This window comes from Ambystoma mexicanum, chromosome 1q (assembly GCF_040938575.1).
Source record: "Ambystoma mexicanum isolate Mex_15411 chromosome 1q, UKY_AmexF1_1, whole genome shotgun sequence".
Classification (NCBI taxonomy): Eukaryota; Metazoa; Chordata; class Amphibia; order Caudata; family Ambystomatidae; genus Ambystoma; species Ambystoma mexicanum.
The window spans coordinates 1,352,722,491-1,352,744,402 of NC_090922.1; the positions used below are offsets into that span (position 1 = coordinate 1,352,722,491).

Sequence of the window (21,912 nt, forward strand, 5' to 3'; positions counted from 1 at the left end):
ATGGGAAGGCCCTGTCTAAGGCTTTCATCTCCAGGTGGCTCGCCGGCTTTTTCATGCATTGCCATCGTCTGGCCAACCAACCGATGCCAGGCTGGCCCAGAGGCCACTCCACTCTGGTGTTCCCCTAGCTTGACATCTGCAGGGCTGCAACGTGGATGTCTACCTACACCTTCACAAGATTCTATTGTGTCGACAAGGATTCTAGGGAGGAGTCCTTGATCGGCCAAACAGTGCTATGCAACTTGTTGGTTGAGGCGAGTCTGTTCCTGGGGTAAGTGTATTGCTTATGTGAGCCTTGCCACCTCCTGTGGTTGTGTATATGTACTGCTCTGTAATCTTATTAATGAGCATGTGAATCCATTCAAGACCCCATGCTGACGAAGTTACAAGTTACTTACCTGTAACTCCAGCATGGGTCTTGCATGGATTCAAATGCAAACCCTCTCTCCACCGCTCTGGCTCTTCTTGCTTCATACTGCCACTTTACGTGTGCCACCAAATTGGAAGATGGCCACCAAAGGTGGAGTTTAGGAGGGCGAGTGTTATTGGCTGAGAAATATGTATCTGGAGGTCTCGGGGCTTATTCAACCAGAGCTCTGCCTACCCCTCTGGCCTCACTTACAATGCTCACATTTCCTAAACATTACTGTTTGGATTCCCTTTCAGGGCAGGAAGCTCAGTTTGGTAGAGCATTCCTCCATGGTTTTCTGGTCTAGGTGGTGTCCTTCTCCACCCTCCTCCAGTTCTGCATACTGCAATGGGAGTGTATCTTAGATGAGTAATCTGTGGGATGAAGGAATCCATTAGAAGAACAATTTACTTACCTTTCTGTAATGTTATTTCGAAGGGATTGTGTCCTCCAACGTATTCCTCATCTTAGATAATTCGTCTCCAGCTGAGTTGGTGTCCCTCGACAGCCACCGTATCGGCGCCGACGTCACCATGCCCATAAATAGCCATGCGCGGTGTCCGTTGCTCAGTTCCGTTTTTCTGCGCTTCGTGGGGCCTCGGAATGTCGTTGCTCAGTTCAGTCAGATAAACCTCTTATATTTCCTCGATAAAACAAACTCGTAATCGATGGCTTCCTCATCCGAACCGATGACTCCACGGTCCGGCTTCAAAAAATGTCGAGACTGCGGAAAGAAAATGTCGCTAACGGATCCTCACAGGATCTGTTTGTGGTGCTTGGGAGTCGAGCACCATTGTTCGGAGTGTGAGGACTGCATGTCCATGACAGCGCAAGGGGAAGCTCGAGAGAGGTAAGTCAGTTAAAACTTCCTCAAAAGTTTCTTCTGCTGAGTGGAGGCATTCGTCTCCTCGCCGTCGAAAGCATTCCCATTCTAGGTCTCGAAGTAGCTCCCACCACTCGTCGAGATCTAGACACTCAAAAAAGAGACGTTGAAGATCCCCTTCCTCGTCATCTTCTGTTTCCCCAGAAAGGGTCTCCTGCCCCACAAAACACAGCTCTCAGGCTGAGTGGGAGGAATTGAGGAAAAAGTCGCTTCGACTCATGGACAGGCGCCATCGACGCCGTTATCGAAGGGTTCTTCGATGCATCGGTCGATCGAATCGACGCCATCGTCTACGCCGACATCGACGCCGATAAAAGAAAAAACCAAGGCTACTTCACAGCCAACAGTTATATCCAGAGCCTCCAGCACGATGCTGAGAACGTCGTCGACATACTCGAGCAGGATCCCGATCCTCTCGTGTTCCTCGAGGCCTCTTCCAGTTTTCTCGACGCCTTTCTCGGCACCTTCGAAGCCTTTCACATCGGCGTCAACGACATCGCCCTTTTCTCGACCAATAATGACAAGTTTGGCTCCTTCTGCTTTAGTAATGGATTTTACACCATTTCTGGAAGAAGGGGAGGATTCTGATAAAGAAAGACCCTTCGGGCTGCAGAGGACCACACCACCTGTTTCAGAGGATTTTACCTCTGAGGAAAGAAGGTTGAAAAACCTACAGGAATCCTTACATGAGGCAAGTGGGTTGGACACTTCCCCAGAAGTGGAATTTGCCAAACAAGACCCAGGGGAACATGCCGAAACCCCCTATAGAACCCTGATGGCAAAAATTATTGAATTCATGGGTTGGTCTGCGCCTTCACCTGTTTTTCAACAGGATGACATTACATACATACTAGATAAAGGTCCACAGGAGGATCCTGTAGTCCCTTTCCATACCGCTTTACAAAGGAAAATTTCATCTAATTGGGAATCTCCTGAGGTTATCCCTGCAGTCAATAAAAAATTGTCAGCCGAGTATAGGGTAGCTGCGGCTGACCCTGAATATGTATCGATACACCGGACTCCAGAGAGCCTCGTGGTTCAAGCGGCAACTTCATCAAACAGCAGATCCGCTTATCCTACTGTTCCACAGGACATGGATGACAAAAGGTACAATTCTATGGCAAAAAAGTATTTTCTGCTTGTAGTATGGGGTTGAAATCCATCAACGCCACTTGTACGCTCGCCAGTTTCAGTCACACACTGTGGGAGTGTGCTTCATCAGTGGCTGACTGCATACCGGAAGGCGATGAAAGGGAAGCCTTCCTTAACATCATTAAAGATGGCAAAGATGCCATGTGCGAATCTCTTCAAACTGGCATCGATTCCGCTGTCAGTATCAGCAGGGCCATGGCGGCAATTACTACAATCCGAAGGCATGCGTGGTTATGAAAGTCTGGCTTTGCTCAGATGTACAGGCCAGACTTTTGAATATGCCCTTTGACGGCTCTTCTTTATTCGGTAAAAAGGCTGATGACAGTCTGGAAAAGTTGCAAACATCTAAAGCAGCAGCAAAATCTTTAGGAGCTGCAATCCGCCAAACTCCTTTTCACCCCTCAGGAACCTCTGGGAGAGGAAAGTCCTTTCGCTATTATTCCGCATTCGGGAGAGGCAGAGGACAGCCGGCTCAAAGAGGCCAAAGGAGATCCACCCGAGGTGGACGGGTCAAAAGTACTAAGGCCGCAGCAGCAGCAGGTGCCTCTTTACCCTCGGCATCTGCATCAGCCGCCCCCAAACCACTCTGAGGTCTTTCCACACAAAACACCTGTAGGGGGCATGTTAACTGACGGAATGGCAGGCTATTACGTCAGATGCTTGGGCATTGGAGACAGTTGCCCAGGGTTACTGCCTACCCTTTCAACGCATCCCTCCGAGTCATCCACCAGGGCACAGCTCTCTAAAAGTTCCAGATCCGCTCCTCTTGCAATTTCTTGCAGGAAATTGTAGACCTGCTAGAGAAAGGTGCCATGGAACCAGTACCTGTAGCGGAAAGGAACAAGGGCTGGTACTCCCCCCCCTACTTTCTCATACTGAAGAAGGACGGAGGACTGAGACCTATCTTGGACTTATGAGAATTGAACAAGTTCCTCAGGAAGGACAAGTTCAAGATGTTAACTCTCTCTCAGATCCTTCAGGCCCTCCAGATCCAGGACTGGCTGGTATCTCTGGACCTCCAGGATGCTTATTTCCATGTGCCAATCCATCTCAAACACCAGGAAATACCTGAGGTTCACAATTGGCGACTCTTATCAATTTTGAGTTCTGCCATTTGGGCTGACCTCCGCCCGAAGGTCTTCACCAAGCTAATGTCGGTAGTGGCTGCAAGTCTAAGGAAGGAAGGGATCCACGTCTACCCCTACCTGGACTACTGGCTGATCAGAGCTGTATCTTCGGAACAAGCTCAGATCCAGCTAGATTATGTCTGCCTCTTCCTTCACAGACTGGGCTTCTCCCTCAATTTAAAGAAGTCACAGATGATACCATCACAGAGACTCCAGTTCATCGGAGCGGTCCTGGACACTTCCCTGGGAAAAGCCTTGCCACCAGAGGTGAGGGCTCAAGATAGTCTGCAGATGGTCAACAAGTTTCAAATGCCCAACATCTCCCAGCCTTCGCCTTTTTGAGATTGCTAGGCCTCATGGCATCCTGCATCTTCCTTGTGCCAGAGGCTCGCCTGAGAATGAGATCTCTCCAGTGAGCACTAAGAACCTAGTGGTCACAATACTCAGGAAGAATGACAGATCTCCTCCGGATTCCGGAGAAGGTAGCCCACGACCTTCAATGGTGGGCCTATCCAGAGAACATCTTGAAAGGAGAACTGTTTTGGCAACCATGGCCGGAGATAACAGTAGTCAGACGCCTCACCCACCGTTTGGGGAGCCCATGCCAACGATTTGACCATCGGCGGTTGTTGGTCTCCATCGGAGTCCAGACTACACATCAACCTATTAGAGCTGAGAGCGATCAGACTAGCGCTGAAAGCTTTCCTGCCATCAGTACAGGCGAGAAATGTCCTGATAATGACGGACAACACAGTGGCCATGCACTACCTCAACAAAAGAGGAGGCGTAGGGTCACTGCCACTGTGCAGAGAGGCAATGCAACTCTGGTTTTGGGCAATTCAGGAAGGAATCTCTCTATCGGCAGTTCACCTAGCCGGAGAGAAGAACTTGACAGCGGACACTCTGAGCAGGCAGAGCACAGTCTCCCACGAGTGGGAGTTAGCTTTGGAAGTCCTTCAAGAGATCTTCGCCCTTTGGGGAACCCCTCAGGTGGATCTGTTCGCCACCAGCACCAACAGGAAGTGCGATCTGTTCTGTTCAAGGGAATTTCCCCCGAGAGGAGCTCTAGGGGACGCGTTCGTAGTGGACTGGGATTTTCCACTCCTTTACGCGTTTCCACCAGTCCCTGTTATTCCTGAAATGATCAGGAGGTTGAGAAGATTCCGGAAAACCATGATCCTAATTGCCCCAGACTGGGCCAGGAGAACGTGGTACCCGGACCTTCTGGATATGTCAATCCGTCTTCCACTCAAACAGAATCTTGTCTCGCAGAAGGGAGGTCAGGTTCTCCATCCAGACATAAAAACCCTCAACCTTCACTCTTGGCTTCTGAAAGGTTGAGGTACAAGGATTGGGACCTCCCTGATGACGTCATGGAGGTGTTGCTTTCGGCCAGCAACAAAGTCTTTATACCGCTGCCGTTGGAACAAATTTTGCAGCTGGTGTAGAGGACAATAACCCTTTTTCATGCGGTACACCAACGGTGTTATCGTTTCTACTCTACTTGGCAAACTCGGGTCTTCAAGTTGGCACTGTAAAAGGCTATCTCGCGGCGCTATCAATCTTCAAGCACACTGCGGAGGAACCATCGTATTTCAAACTACCCTTAGTAATACAATTTCTCAAGGGATTAACTAATGTCTATCCTCCAAGACCATTCCAAGTTCCCTTATGGGGCTTACATTTAGTCTTAAATTTCCTAGTGGGTACTCCCTTCGAACCACTCCACTATTGTTCGCTGAGTTTTCTCACTCTTAAAACTGTCCTATTAGTAGCACTAATATCTGCTAGGAGGGTGAACGAATTACAAGCTCTATCTTGTAAACCCCCCCATACAATTTTCCATAAGGACAAAGTTGTCCTACAGGTGAAGCCTAATTTCCTCCCAAAGGTGGTTTCTGAATTTCACATCACTCAGAAAATTACCTTACCTTAGTTCTACCCTCCTCCCCATCCGGGGAAAAAGGAAGAAAGGCTACATAGGCTGGACCCAAGGCGAGCTCTAAGCTTTTACATCAGTAGACTTGCTAGGATTAGGCAAGCAGACCAACTGTTTGTAGGCTACTCAGGTCACAAGTTGGGACTACCCATAACAAAACATACCATTTCCAGGTGGATTATTTTGGCCATTCTGGAATGTTACAAACTGGCAGGGAAAGAGCCCCCTCAAAATATTAGGGCTCATTCAACCAGGGTTATCGCAGCCTCTTCGGCCCTCCAAAGAGGGGTACTGGTCCGAGCCACATGTGCGGCTGCCACATGGTCGTCCGCACATACATTCACAAGATTTTACAACATGGATTCCTCCGCTAGTCAATAGACCAGATTTGGCAAAGCCGTATTACATTTGGTTCATTCCTAAAAGGTATTCATGACATTCTTACTCCCACCTCCAATTACATGCCACTGCTATGGGAGTCTATCTAAGATAAGGAATACGTCGGAGGAGGCAATCCCATCGAAGAACAAGTTACTTCTTACCTGGTAACTTTCTTTCGATGGGATGTTCCTCCGACGTATTCCTTATCGCCCGTCCCATCCATCCTCGTAGTAATACTTCCCTTGTGGTTGCAGCTCACGCTTCTTCAAGGTCAATAGCCAATTCATGCAAGACTTATCTTATGCTACAAAACGGAACTGAACACCGGACGCCGCGCGTGGCTATTTATGGGCATGGTGACGTTGGAGCCGATATGGTGGCTGTGGAGGGGCTCCAACTCGGCGGACGTCGACGCACAGCGCCTTCTACAGAGAAAAAATTTCCGAGGCCAGCAAGCTGGAGACAAATTATCTAACATAAGGAATACGTCGGAGGAACATCCCATCGCAAGAACGTTACCAGGTAAGAAGTAACTTGTTCTTCTGAGGGATGTTCCACTAACCACAGATTCCTCATTGCCCTCCCAACCGTCTGTTCTTGACGAATAGCTAATGCACCTTCATATGTTCTGTGGTCCCTTGGTAACAGAGTGCTAAGGGAACAGGTGCAACTGATGGCATGGGATACAGTGCTGCAATGTTTACTGGCTCCAATTTTCTCTCAACGCAGTGCCGTGCTGTCCCTCCTGGTGGCAGAAAGGTTTCCCAATAGATCAGCAACAATGGAGATAGAATAATATAGATGAGGAATCTGTGGTACAGTCATCCATCAGAAATAAATGATTTGCCCAGAGGTAGTTCATTTGTTCTTCTGTGACTTTTAGATCACATGAATGTTAGTACAGCGGACGCTTTTGTCTTCCACTGGGGATGCTGCGCAAAATTGTGGCATATTTGTTGTCCTTGGGCTGCAAGGGCACTGCCATTGAGGTTTGGAATATTTTCTAGTCATATTGTGGAGCGAGAAAAATGCCATAAACCAGGATGTGCAATCTGTTGCTCTCCTGATGGTTTGGGCTACAAATAGATGATCCCTTAACATTGACTGTGCTGGCTGGGGCTTATTAGAGTTGTCCAAAGTTTCTGGAGAGCCAAAGGTTGCAGTCACCTGACCTAGATTGTAATATCTTCCACTCCTTTAGATGAGTCTTGCCTATCGAATTAGAGACTTACTGGAGAGTTTGCGGTCTTTGTTTTTTCTGTAGAATGATCTGAAGGATTACCACTGTCTCCTTTTGATTATTATGGTGTATTCTATATGTGGTGAAAACCTTTTGAAACATGGATGTTTCCCTATGTTCATGGGCTATTGCTCCTGCCTAGAAAGGAGTGTAGGCAGCAGTTTGTGGTTCATTTTTCTTACATTTTCTTGGAAGGTGTGAATCAACCATGCAAATATATATGTATAATGCAAGCATTGATAGGCAGTGTTAAGCTTTGACCTTGAATATTAATGTTACACAAGATTTGAGATTGAATTCTATTTTCTTGTTTTTATTTAGTGCCAGACAATGCAGAAGATGAAGGAGATGCCTTATTACAGTTTACTGCAGAGTTTTCTTCAAGGTACAGTAAGAGATCAATTGATGCTATAATATTACGTTCAGCATAATTCAAAACTTGAATTGGAAAGATAAATAAAAACGGAATTTTTAAAATCTGATTACAAATAATAAAAATGTGTTTAATAATAAGAAACAATATTATACTCAGTTCATGCACAAATGTTACATTTTTGGGACCCGTAGCATTTAGATATAGCTGTTCTAATAAAGCTTTTTTGCTAGTAAGCTGTACAAAATGCATCATACATTCTAGCAGGGGTTGGCAAAGTCTGTGTGCCTCAGTGTCTTGTCTTCTTAGACAACGTTTGGTGTCGGGCAGCAAAATACCCCAGGGCACATAACCATAGACAAATATATTGAGCAAAATACCTAATATAATATGTCAGAAAAAAGAAAACGAAAAGAAAAAGAAGGCGGCCTACTGTGACCAAACAGCTTTATTCAATGTCAGTGTCCGTTTCTATTAGGTTATAACAATCTGTATATTTCTTGTCACACAATCCTGCATCCGTTGAAGGAACCAGGCTGAAATGACATGTCTGACCATAAAAGTAATTCCTATTTCTTTCCATAACACTAAAATTGCAAAGATCAGCAGATCAAAATGTGTCAAGTGGCCCTAGGCACTCATTTGTGATAAAAATGAACCATTAGAGTTGCAAGCAAGGGCGTAGTTCATTTTGATGACAAATATTTTGTTTTAGAATTTTTTTTGTGATCTTTTAAAAAATATATTTTTAAGAACTTTATTTAATTTTCTCATAATTAAGACATGTCAATGAAATCATACATATGTATAACAATCAGAATACAAATCAAACAACAAAACAATTTAGTATGAATGAACACAGACAAAATAGAACTAATTCACTAAGATATAACCAATAACGATCTGATTATCAAACAATATATTGACATTATATCAGTGTAAGTATATGCAATACATACAAAAACACAAGACATGACAAACACTAATCCCCCCGCCCCAACAAGAAATTTGATACACAGCTAAAACCTACTCTGCCAGAGTATCCAGAATAAAACTCATTGAAAACACTCCATTGCTAGAATGTTTTTTTAAATAACATGTTTTAATCATTCACTTAAACATTCTCCTCTCCTACATAGGCCAGGAGGATAGCTCAGGACAATACATTGGTCTTGGGAACAAGATGATCGCTGTGCAACATGGGTTTAATCCCCGGTCTTGCGCTTAAAAGCTGGTGGAGTCTGACATTAAGCACAATGTAAAGACCATATAATAAAATACTTTAACCGTTAATTCCAAGGAAAGAATAGCTTCAGTTGGCCTTTATTAAAGGTAGTATGGGGATTCTAATACTCGTTCATAGTTGATATTTCTAAAAAAATATAGAGAGCTATGTAGAGATCCTTAGCTCTTGTCTGCTTGAATGCTGAGATCAGCTTTATATATAATTATACATTTGAATGTCTTATACAGCTGTGTATTCCCTAGTAATAAATTGTACATAGCTAGCTGTGGTGGGTCAGAAGGAGGAGTGGGAATCTGAGGACTTTTGCAAATTACTTTTATTTAAATGATAAGAGAACAGACTAGTTTTCCGTGCTGTAAAGGGTTCCCCTACCTATCTAAAGGTGTTTGTTTGTCATCAGGAAGTCCCAAAGAAAGAAAGTCCTCGGTCCAAAACTAGTTCTACACTGACCCTACCACTAAAACTAAAGCTAAACAATCCCAGGAGATGGGCTTGATTCTCCTGATGCACCAGTCATTGTTGACAACCTCTTTGTCTCAGTCTGTAATCGTTTTGCTATTTAAGTTTACACAATCTTCAGTAGTATTCTCGTTTTAGCCAAGTAGCTCTTGTAATTGCTCTACAACATTCTTGGGTTTGATATTCTCGTTAGCAAAGTACATATGCCAACCTTCCTTGTGATATTTCCTCACATGTTGGTTGGAGGTTTTAGACCTCCTACAGTCTTTTGATCTACGCTCTCAGCTCAGCTGGGATTTCTGCCCACTTGATATTTCTTCACACTTATGGATTCTCTTTGTCGCCACTTTCTGTGCTTGACAAGTTTGTCTGTCCTTTCTTACAAGACTTTGCCACAGTTTCTTGTCTTTGCAGCTTGTTGGTCATATAGCATTTTTCCTTTATTAGGTTTTTTCCTGGACCCTTCATAGACTTCCCAGTCAGGGTTATTCACTCGTCTACTACTCGGCTTTATACAGTTCCAATTACATGTGTTTGCATTCAGCAGCTCCTTATGAGTATTGGAACGAGTTCCTCTTCTCGTCTTCCATTGCCCCGTGACCTCCCGCCTCTGCTGCTCTCCCCATTACCTCTCTGCAGGCTGGGGAAAGTTGCAGGCTCTTGTGTTTGCTTGGGTCTTCTCTGGTACTGGGTTTTCTCCTTCCTTCTCTTGCTTCCTCAGCTGTCCTTCTTCCGTGTACGGAGTGTGCTGTTGGGAAGCTGCTTGTGTTCCCAGTGACTCTCGTTCTTCGATCTTATCGGTTTTCCGTTCTCAGCTTCCCTCACACCATCTACAGGCTTTATCGCTTGAAAGCTGCTCACGCTTTCCATTGCCTCCGCGATTGTTCTCTGGTCCACCTCCTTCAAGCATGCTCATGTCAGGGGGCATCCCCGGCATAGGATACTCTACCTCTCCAGCTTCCTTCACTCCTCCCAGATAAGTATGCATATGCTCTTACGGAGATATTTCCTTCTTCATGCTGGCAGTTTACAGCATTATATTCTGCAAAAAAATGATATGGTACAGCAGCCTTTGCCGCATTTAGTCCCTTTTATGCTAATGGGTTGTGTGGTTTAGGGAGTTCCTCACAGGGATGGGTGTCCTTGTCCCCTAAGGGGGAGGTCTCTCCCAGTGAGGACCCATTCGCCCAGACTTTAGTGATGGTCTTGCAGCATGGACTCACCTCCTTAGCCTCAAAGGGGGGGAGCCTCCTCCTAAGGGAGAAGGGATAAATAACTTTGATACGTCACAATTCGCAACATGACAATTTTAGTACTAATTAATCTACGTCAAAGCTATTGGCATAATGCCAAATTTTACTGTGGCATAACGTTTTCCTGAATTTCATAACGGAGATCCCACATATGAACATATTTATCTTTGAGTCACGAAAAGGCCAATACTCACAGAGGGTATTGGGGAAAGTAATAGGAAACTAGACATTTGTTTTGTCCAAGGTACTTCTTGTCCTAAACTCTAGTGCAGGCTCTGATGTATTTGTGAAAAGGGGATTGGATATGTTTGTAACTATTGAACATAGTTGTTTGCATATGGGGTCTATAAATGAGGCATTCCATAAGTTCAGTAAGAGTATTTGTAGTCTAGACACATTCTCTGTTGTCCCAGGTAAAGCACTATGGTGTCAATTTAAAATGTGTTTGATTGGACCTGTGGCACATTTTTAAACATCACCAGTGCACAGACATGCATTTAATTATATTTCTGATATTCCTTTCTATGTCTCCCTATGTCTTCACTAAGGTGTATAGTTGAAATGTGAAATTCAAAATTTGAACATGATTTAATTACCAATATTGTTGAATGTGATATTGTAGACTTTACAGTATGTGGAAACGTCTTCAGGAAATGTCTGTTCAATTGGACTTTAAGGCTAAAGAATTTAACAACTTCATAAAAAAATGACACCCATGTTTATTGCAAGGACTTGGAGTTTTTATGCAGTTAATGCACTATTTTGAATCGTGTGAAACATTGTAAAAGGATAGGCAACTATACAACAAAAAGCTGTCATGGTAAAGGGCATTTGCATCCTTAAATATTAAAAAAATATATTTCAAGGCGACTCCGGACATTGGATAGGGGAGGGCAGGGATGTGGGGGGGGGTCGGGAGTAGGAAACTGTGGTTGTTGCTGGGCGTAAAGTGTTGAGAGGGGAGCGGGGAAGGGAGAATGGGCGGGGGAGGGGGGCGAGTTGTGGGTTTGTTTCTGGAGCTGATGTTTAAAAATGCCAATAAAGAGTGTTTAATATATATATATATATATATATATATATATATATATATATATATATATATATATATATATATCTAGGATTCTAGACAGGTGGAATCATCTATGACTCCAATTTAAGACCAAGTACCATTTTTCTAATGTCCACCAACCAAGAAGAACAGAAACATCTGTCGAATGCACTGAAGCATCAATGTCTTGCATTAGATCCACTAGAGGGGCCCCCATAATCTACAGTATTTTGGGATGGTGTTAGTAATAATGGCCCCTAAGTTTTTCCTATCAACCACTTGCTAAATTTGGGGCCACTATAGTGATGGACGGACCGGTAAGGGATTTTCTAAATTCGCTTTTCACAGATTTGCAGCCATTAGAAGGATCTCTTTGGTTGCTCATCTTCGATCTCCTAAAAATAATATCCTAAGTCTTCATCTGCATCTCCCAGGAGACCCTTAGCGAGGATAAGAGGAAGGTAAACACCAAGGACCTCCCGTCAGAAAGTTTGTATAACTGTGCAAGACCACAAGGGTCTTGTATGTTGTTAAATGGGTTGTTATCCAATGCACACAAAGCTCAGGTCCTGATTTACAAATATCCTTCTCGGCCTTTGGGGACATCCATATCTACAAGTTAGTGATAATTGGATAAGGTTAGTTTTTGGGCGCTCTTTGTTTGTTGTATGTTCTTCCCCAGATTGATGTGTTCGAAACCTGGAGGTCTGGTTTGATTCTGATCTTTCCTTCTTAACCCAGATTAATAGTTACTAGTAGCTGATTTATTTCAGTTAAAATCTCTCAAGTGGTTTCTTCATTAATTTTACTTTCCTGTGTGGATTCAATTGATGAATTATTTCATCTCAAGTCATTTAATTATCGTAACACTGTATAATTTGGCCTCCCAAAGAAAAATATATTTAGACTTCAGCTCATTCAGAATACAGCTACACACCTTTTCCATCTAAATAGACATACACAGATTTCTTCAGTTATTAAAGATTTGCACTGCTTACCTGTTGGCAGTAAGATTGAATTTAAGACAAGACAATCTCTAATGTTTATAAAGTTCTTCATCACAATGGACCAGCTTTCATTTGCAATCGTTTAACACGTTCTATCCCAGGCAGACAGATCAGATCATCTGTGGGCAATTTGCTCAGAGTGCCAAAGATCAAATATCCGTGATGGGGCCACACATGCTTTGGCTTTCCCGCTCCTAAATCATTGAACAATCTACCGCCCTCCCTTTGAGCCATTTTGAGTCGTATTAAATTTCGACGTAGGTTGAAGACTTATGTTCTCAAAATAGGGGTCCGATACCTGGTGTTCTCTCAATGTTGTCATTGCCTTGATGCCTCTTCTGAGGTGATGAATGCACTTTACAAGTTTAATACCAAAACCATACATGTAGTAATGTTGTTCCTACGTCCCGTCCCCTTTCCTCCATACTGATGGAAGTCCATCCTGCAGTGATGGGGCGGCACACTTTTGTACATCAAAAAGACAACTTCCACATTAAACTTGTTGCATGCAAGTGCATGTCTGGCCGATCCCGCACACACCGATTCCATCAATTGGACTCGCCCATCAGTCCTATTTATCGCTCAGTAGGACTGGATGTCTGTGCGCCGCTGCAGCTTTTTTCTTTTTGTAGTTTCAAGCTTCCCCTCTAAAAAATATTTCTTTTGGAGTTTCTTTATGACGATTAACTGTCATCTACCACCATACCTTCAGCTTCAGTTATCACCAGATTTACATCCTGTGTCCTGCATGAGAAAGGTCCAAGCCTCGGGAGATGCACAGTTGCTGCCTTGGTCCAAAAACATCTAACTCTTCCACATGTTTGGCCCTTGGCTTCTGCCTGCTTTGCCGAATACTGAGCCTTGTGAGAAGGATCTTCACATTCTTCTGAGGTAAGCAGTATTTTTTCACAGACACCACGGCACGGCAACTCCTACCTTGGGACTATTGCTCAGGAGAGCAGTTCTTCAGATTACTGGATTCCTAGCATTCTCCATGCCCTGCGGCCACACCTTTTTAAATCCAGCTCAGCCTCTGCTGCCTACATTGGCACCACCACTTCTCCAGAGGTCCTGTTGTCGCTGCAGCCACCGGTTCCAACATTTGCCCCCAGCAAGAACCTCTGCACTCCTGCCTAGAAGGAGCCCTCTGACCTGCCGTATGTTTCCTCAAATGAGACAGAGGATGACATTCCACTCTCAGCTAAGGTCTTACACAACAAGATTCTTGGTCTGGCCGAAACCTGGGAGTTCCCATTCCAGATAAGCATCAACAAGAGTCGGGTGGTGTTTCACTGCCTCGGCCTCTATCTAGATTCCGCCCTTACATTCAACAAACAAGTGAATGCTATGGCCTCCGCCACCTCCTACACTTGCAAACTCATCAGGGCAGCCAAACCCTTTCTCTCCCCCACCAACTGTACCACCTTGGCCAGGGCGCTGATCCTGTCCAAGTTGGACTACTGCAACACTCTATACGTAGGTTGTAAGAAATATATCTCAAATAAAATCCAAATCCTCCAAAATAACACCCTTAGAGCGGCCCTCAGTATCCCGAAGAAAGCCCATATCTCAGATTCCAGAAGATCTGTCAACTGGCTATCCACCAAGGATAAGATATTCCTTAAATCGGTATCTCTGATTCATGAATGCCTCCACCAAGCGGCCCCTCAATACCTCATTGCCAGATTTACTAGACCCACCCTCTCTCGCCCCTCGAGAATGGCCAATTCCAACCTTCTTCTGGTGCCCAGGTTCAAACGTACAATGTCTGGAGGCAATAGCTTCCCAGTAAAAGCAGCGCAATTCTGGAACTCCCTTCCTCCTACCTGCAGGGAGGACCTACCCTACCACCAGTTCAGAGCCAGGACTATCCACTGGCTCAAATCTCTCGACTCATAATGACCTTCCGATGGCCAGATGCGCCACTACCATGTGACTCCTTACCTCATTGAATGTAAATATGTATATTACTGCCTATAGTGTTTATGTTCTACCCTTCCTATTTGGCGTGATACGTCCGGCACTGTAACCGCAGCTGGACCTCACCCTACTGTATGTAACTAAGTTCTGCAACCCTCTTGCTGCCTTTGCGCCTGGCTACCCCTGGGTTTGGTGCGCATTATAAATAAATAAATACAAATACTGCCAGCCTCCTTCACTGTCATCTGACCTATGTCAGTCTAGTGTCTGCGCTGCTTTCGCCTCCACCTTCATCCCCTCCCCCCCCCACCTCTGACTCTCTCTCGGACTCTGTACTTGCTAACCTGCACCTCTCCATCTCTACACCCTTGACTCTCTCATGAGGAGCCCCCTAATACCTGCCTCCAAAAACAACCGCTGGTACTACTCCAATCTAGCATCTCTGAAACTCAAGTGCAGAGTTGCTGAACGGAAGTGGCAGACCTTAGGTTTACCCTAACTAGCCTGTGCCTGCTCCAAAGGTATTATTGCTTATCTATCTGCTCCAAGAAGCGGGCCCACATCCAAGCCTGCATTGCTGGCTAACTAACAACACTGCCGAACTTTTCAAAATACGCAATGAACTCGCTAATCCAGCCCCAGTCTCCACCTCGCTCCTCCCTTCCCAGGCCCTCTGCATCATTTGGCCTCCCATTTCATATAAAAAATAACAGGACATCTTGACCACTCTCCTCCACTCCTATCTCCACTCCTGCACCTCCCCTCTTAACTCCCTTGGCTCCTCTCCTTCTCCGCCCCTTACTATCCTCCATCGTACAGATGGCAACGGATGCTGTCTGTGAAAGTGGTCAGCTTTGTGGAAGTCTCCTCCAAACAGGTGCTCCCCTACTCCTCTAGAACCTTTCAGGACAACATCTCACACCGGCTCTTGCTGACTTCTACAACCATTCCTTTGCCACTGGCTCTTTCCTTCTATCCCTCAAGCACTCCCTTGTGCACCCCCTCCTAAAAAAGTAATCTGCTGATTCCTCCACTCCTGCCCGGCTAACTATCGCCATATTTCCACTACCCCCTTCCTGGGTAAAGTCTTGTAGAAGGTGGTCCTCCCCAAACTGACCCTCCATACCGATCTTGTTGGTTGCTATCATGACCATCAATCTGGATTCCGGGCATCCCATCCAGGGGTACGGAAACTGCTCTCCTGATCACCTGTGAAACAATGCTTACAAATCTGGACTCCAACTCTGCCGCTTTTCTCATTCTCCGTGATCTCTCCTCTGCCTTTGACACGGTCAACCATTCCATCCTCCTAAAACGACTCTTGAGACACCCTCGGTATCACTGACCGGGCACTGGATTGGCTGACCTCTTTCCTCACGAACTGACCTTGCTACTTACAATTGGGTCTTTTTTCCTCCACCACCTCACTCTCTAACTGTGGCATCCCTCATGGCTCTATCCTATCACCATGGCTCTTCAATTTATATCTTTCCCCTCTTGCTCACCTGATTTCCTCATTCCCGCCTTATTTCTAGTGCTGACGATGCACAACTTTACTTCAAACTTCACTCCACTACCTCCTCTCCCTCCCCTCTGATTCCTGACTGTCTGTCCGCCATTCAGGCATGGTGTGCAGCTAATGATCTTTGCCTTAATGCCAGTAAGACCGAGATCCTTCTGATCGGGACACCTGTGCCCTCTTTTTCTCCTACCCTCTGGCCACCCTGCTTGGGACTTCTTCCACCACCATCCTGCGAGGCCAGAAACCTCAGGGTCATCTTTGACTGCGCTCTCTCCTTCATCCCTCACATCACGGATCTTACTAAAAAGTCCCACTTCCAGCTCCACCTCCTCGGAGGCATTCTTCCTTTCCTCACCTTCCCCCAGAAGTTAAATATCTGTTCCAGTCCAGACTGGACTCCTACAACTGACTCTTTCTCAATTTCCCTCTTTTCTCCCTATGCCCCCTCCAGCTAATACAGAATAGGGATTTGTAAGCAAGGCATGTTATCAAACAGTGAAGACCGACACAAATTATCACAATTCAAGGGTGTTTATCGAATGTCAATGGGTTGATTGAATAGTATTGACCCAAAAAGTCATATACAGAAGACTGTACACATTGTTTCACCGCATTAGGCATATATATAAAATCATGTATCTGAACATACTGAGGTTGATCTGCAGGGGCTGTGGGGATGTCCCCTGCACTCCTATTTCGGTATTTTCGATTTCGGGGGCTGCATGGGTGTCCCCCGCATACATGAAAGTGAATGTGGGGGACATTTAAAAATGCGGCACAGTGGACCTCAGCAATTTGTAATTTGATCTTTTCTGTCCTACATTATTTTAACATACATCCGATTGAACGCCTATCAAACTCGAAATGTAAGGATGGGAGCAAGCTACGAGGATCAAATAAGTCAGTCCTAGTGGAGTCAGTCAAAATAAAAGGGCCTATACTAATGATCCTATTGCCAATCCTTACTTCTAAATGCAAATGGTGTGGTAAAATGATGTATGCAAAAGAAAAGTGTTCAAGAAACAATGTCGGGATAGTTGAGCAGTTGACTTCCTTGGCCCACGTTTTCAGCACAGGGCGAGGTGGCACACTGGAGCTTCGCACACACTCTGGCTTCTCTTCCACAAAGATGCCATTCAAAACATAGATATCTGGGCCTTCTGCACCAAAGTCTCTTTCCCAATTAAAGTCTCTTATTACAGAGTGCCTGACGTAACAAACAAGTACCAAAGTTCCATTCTCATCAGGGTTTTCACATTCTTCTTTATTTTTTAAATTTCTTTATTTGTGTTAAAAAGATTTTTACAAATTAGAACATATTTGAGTCATTTTGCTTGCTTTGTGGCTGAGTGTCACAATAACATCAGTTTTTCTGTCGATATCCAAATCATTTCATTTTCGAATTTTAGTGACAAGTTGCTCGAGTTTTTCTCCCTTAAGGATATCTCAGAGCTCTTCGTGGGCTTGCGACTTAGATGGAAACAAATTGCATTTGACGTGTTGAAGAATTTTGTAGGTCGCAAGTAACCAAGTAGTTCTGTCCCCCTCGATCATTCTAGACCAACATGTTTCTTCCTCCATCCATCAGTGAGAAGTTGGAGAAAATGGGATGTAAATAATAAAATCTTATCCGTCGTGTACCAGGGCAAGAGAGGAGGAGATGACGAATCGACTCTTTCTTCGTAAATGTTTCACAAAAACGGCATAAACTGTTGGCGGAAAGACCTATGATGGCTAAGATTTCGTTAGAAGGTAATAAATTGAGCCTCGCTCTCAGCAGGTCGCAAGCCTGTATACACGGAAATGTTTTTATGAAAGTTTGACATTCGTTAAGTTTTCTTGTGTTACTTGGGAGATGCGTCATCAATTTGTTATTGGCAGCCACTTACACAGTCCTTATCCAATTCCTTAAGTCTCTTCAGGACTTTCACAGGGATTTTGCACATCTCCTCTTCGTCGCTCTCGATTGACTGCAGTGTGTCTATGTTCATCCTGCTCCAAGCTGTAAGCATTTTACAGCTAGAGATGAGGATTTCTTGATTTATCAAGTTGTAAATTGAAGGTGTTTTTGACATTAGGCACTTCCTGTAAAGCATCAGGCCGTTACACCTAACAGTCCTTTGTAAGGAGAGTAAACTGAGTTTCTGTCGAATTGATACTAATGAAGTCAAACTTGGTAGGCCGAGAACAGTTCTCCAGAACTAGGCTTCAAGTTTCGGCCATATTGCCATTGGTATATTTGGCATTGCGTCCGCTCCATATGTCAAGGAGGGAACCACCTTCATTTTGTAGAAGTTCGACACTGGTATCATGGAGAATCTGCCAAATTTCTTGTCTATCGCTTTTCCTTGGAACACCAGTTTTTTTGTTTTGTCTCTTAATGTGACGCATTGCTGTCTCGTAGTTCGAACTATCCAGCGTAACTCCAAGGTACTTAAAGTCCCATACCTTTTCTATGGGCGATCCTTCAAGACAAAGTTGGATGTTCTCTTTTTTCTTCCCACAAGGCTGCTACCGGCCAGACGGCAGTAACCATTAGTCACGTACGCATTCAAGCAGTTAATGGAATACGAGCAACTAGACCTCACGACATAATTTGGCAAGTTTAAAATAGTACATCAAGCTGCATTCCAATGACTTAGTGTCATCTATCGTATAAACCCTGTGACTAAGAGATCCAATATACTGCATGGAAGTCTTGCAGAAATTAGATGACAAAATTACCTAACCTAAAATTCTTGGCACACGCCAGCGCCATGTGCTCTATTTATCAGTTTTACATTCCTTACGTCCTGAAGACGGCCCAGTTTAGGGTTGAAACACGTGTTGGCGTTTTTTGATGTTTAAGTTTGGCGCTTTTGCTGAATAAGCATATGGAACATTCAAAATAACTTCTTGGAATATCTGAGTAGACTAAGTGTATTTCCAATAATCTCATCTGGAAACTTCTTTGGATGTATGAATGTTCCAATTTATGTTATTTATGTTTACCAATTTGGTAATTCTCAAGTTTGTAAAGTTCACACTCAATTGCATTACCTGGAATTACTATTAGCTCTGCTACATACCATTCACATTGATCCAGGCTGGCAGCGCAGATAGTGAGGCACTCCAAACTTCTTACTTCTATTCTTTTTTCTTGTTTGTTGTTGCCAGTGTAAATAAATGTTTTTCTCGTTTATTTCCAAGTTGTTGCTCGAGATGGAATTTTGTAAGTTAAGTTGCTGCTGCAAGCCAATTGGAGTCTGGTCGAGTAACATTTTTCCTTTGTTTATTGTTCACCATGGGTCTCCCTCAGTTGGGCTCGGACCCCTTTAAACACAAGTTCACAATTGGCCTCCCTCGATCGGGCTTGGATCACGGGTCTCCCTCGATCCGGCTCGGACCTTATAATCTCATTTTCTTTGCTTTCTTTTTATCAAAAATTGAACAGTGCAATGGATTTTTCTTAAACCATTGCAGGACCACTTCGATTTACTTCATCCATAACTTTCACTATATTTCTTTTGTTTCTGCCACTTCTTGGCTGGGTACTTGACACAGAGCCCTTCAATTGAGCACACCCGCAGTGCCGGACCACTGTTACTTTGTCTCAGTCTTCTCTGATTCATATTAAAGTTGAAACATTCATCAGCAATTGAGCTTTACTTGCGTCTCATCACACGTGTTAATATTCTTCGCTCTTGCGCTCATCATACAATGTTGCAGCTTGCAACCTTGACTGCAGGACAGACCGGTCTTGCATCAGTCTCCCCAACTCACTGGCTGTGTTGATTTCTCTGGCGCTGCTTTGATCCAGGAGCCAAGGACGGTACCACAGCGGCTGCAGCTCCTCCCCGGCCAGTCATGCAGGAGGGCCCGGGTATCTCCCACACACAATGCAGAATTCTTCAGTCTGGTTTTCTGGCCTTACGCTTTTTAATCTAAAGGTTTCTGGAAAGTATTGGTTTCTTGCCAGAAAGGACAATGGTAGGGGGTGCTGTCGAGCAGCGAGTGGATGGAGGTCTAACTTGCCGTCGCTCCGCTCAGTTCTGCACTATCCTCACGAAATATATAATCTTTTTCACCGCGGAATTCAAAAATAACCCTGGATTCGGTTATCGGAAATCAGGGGCTACCCCTACCATCAATACCGAATGAAAACACTGCCAGAGAAGCTCTGCTGCTGTGATTGAAGAGGAGCGTGCAGCGAGCCGGCGCCATTTCTGGTGGAAAGAACTGCATATATATCCGGCAGGCCTGCGCTGAAGCAAGACCCCCAAATGAGCCAGGAGCTGCCGCTTGTGTGACAAACTGACACAGGAGCCGGGGGTGGACCGGGCGTGTGCCCTGTTAACCCTGCTTCTACGCCAGAAAAACACTTGGCTTGAGCCCGGAGAAGATCCTACTGTAAGAGCCCACAGCAAGTGGTGGGAGGAGCTCGTACTGCAATACTTCAATATTAGAATCAACGTTGCAATCCGCGGCTGCCTGTGATATGCCGTGACTAGAGTCAACCTCCCCCACTATATTATGGGGTGCTTTCTGTGTTCGGCTGAACGTCTCCACCCCTGTGAGACTGTGGGGAGGGAAACCTGCCCGCAAGTAGCCCAACCACCCATCAGCGAGTGAAGTGCAGGCCGGGCATGTAACATTAGCGGCATTGGCCAATCTTAGCCGCAGCAGGGGAGAACCCTCGAGACACCAATGTGGAGGGTCAGCCCAGGAGCATGTCTGAAGATCGGCACTGGCCCGGAACATCTGAATACCTGCCAACCGATGATGTGCACTACACCGCTGCCACATGCAGTGTAGATCTGAAACGTAATCCCCAGTGCGAACATGCAGCATTGTCCTGCCATAGGTAAGACAGAGGAGGTTCCACTCCGGCCCATGCTCGGAACTGATAATACTCTGATCAGTGCTTCTACTTTGCTGGTCCCTGGGGAGGCTTTTTTTTCAATCCCCTTCACAGATGGCCCCGAGTCCTGAAGTTGTGGCCTATGGTGCATGGCCCTGTGCCCAGAAATATACAGCGCCTCTGTCAGGATCCAGAGGTGAGATCTATGTTGTTGAAATACTAGTCTGGTCCCTGCCATCCGGATCATAAACCTAGGGGGCGGGGGTGCTGGTAGAGATAAAGACTTGCAGACTTGCACCTCGCCACTGCATGCAACTTCTTATTGCTGACGGTTGGGTTCCCTGTCCTCACTAGACCACCAGGCAGTGACAACAGTACATTCAGGGCCCCACTGGTGGGGGAATCCCCCGAAACACCAGGCACGGTAGTGCATGGTCACATACTATGCAAATCAGAATGGGACAATTAGAACTGTGCAGAACATGGACCAACTCTTAATGACCCCTAACACCGGAATGCTTGAATAAATGCTCGATACTGCACACAGATCTCATCTAGCTGGATTCAAGCATTCGGTACACAATGGGCCTGTATCGCAGGGGGCCAATCACAGCCTGCTATAAACCGACTCATCCTGGTGATGGGGGTGCAAAGAGCTCCAGAGCTACATCGGCTACCAACACTCGCATAACTGTTGTGGAACTGGTCACCTATGCTCGCGCTCAGTCGCTGGGGAATCCTCTGGCTATTGACCAACAGACTTTCATTGTCCATTGCAAGAAGTGCTGGTCATAGAATGTGAACCATCACCCCAACAAGAAATACCGCAGGAAACCTAGAGTCCTACACGAGCTGGGACTGGGGGCCTCTGCATACTGGTTGTGTTCCCTACGAGACCAGGGGCATGCGAACATCATCCTACCAGATTTTCTACCATGACTATGGGCATGGGCGGAGGCAAAAAGATAGGGGCCATGGACAAATATACAACACCTAATGCTCTGTGAAACCCGGAACCCTTAACTAGCTCCCAAATGGAACAAGCACAGCAGTTACTGACCTTGCCCCCTGATCTCACATATTTGATGGAATTTACGGCAAAGGCCTTTGCGG

At 45.2% G+C, this 21,912-nt stretch overlaps 1 protein-coding gene across 1 annotated transcript in view; it reads left to right on the forward strand.

Annotated features, from left to right (window-relative positions):
- The window catches only part of FAF1 (Fas associated factor 1), a 2,829,503-nt gene that overhangs the window by 1,280,864 nt on the left and 1,526,727 nt on the right, over window positions 1-21,912 (forward strand). Inside the window, exon 11 of the mRNA XM_069642220.1 lies at window positions 7,453-7,516. Coding sequence (XP_069498321.1) covers window positions 7,453-7,516 — 64 coding nt within the window. The remainder of the gene's footprint in view (window positions 1-7,452; window positions 7,517-21,912) is intronic.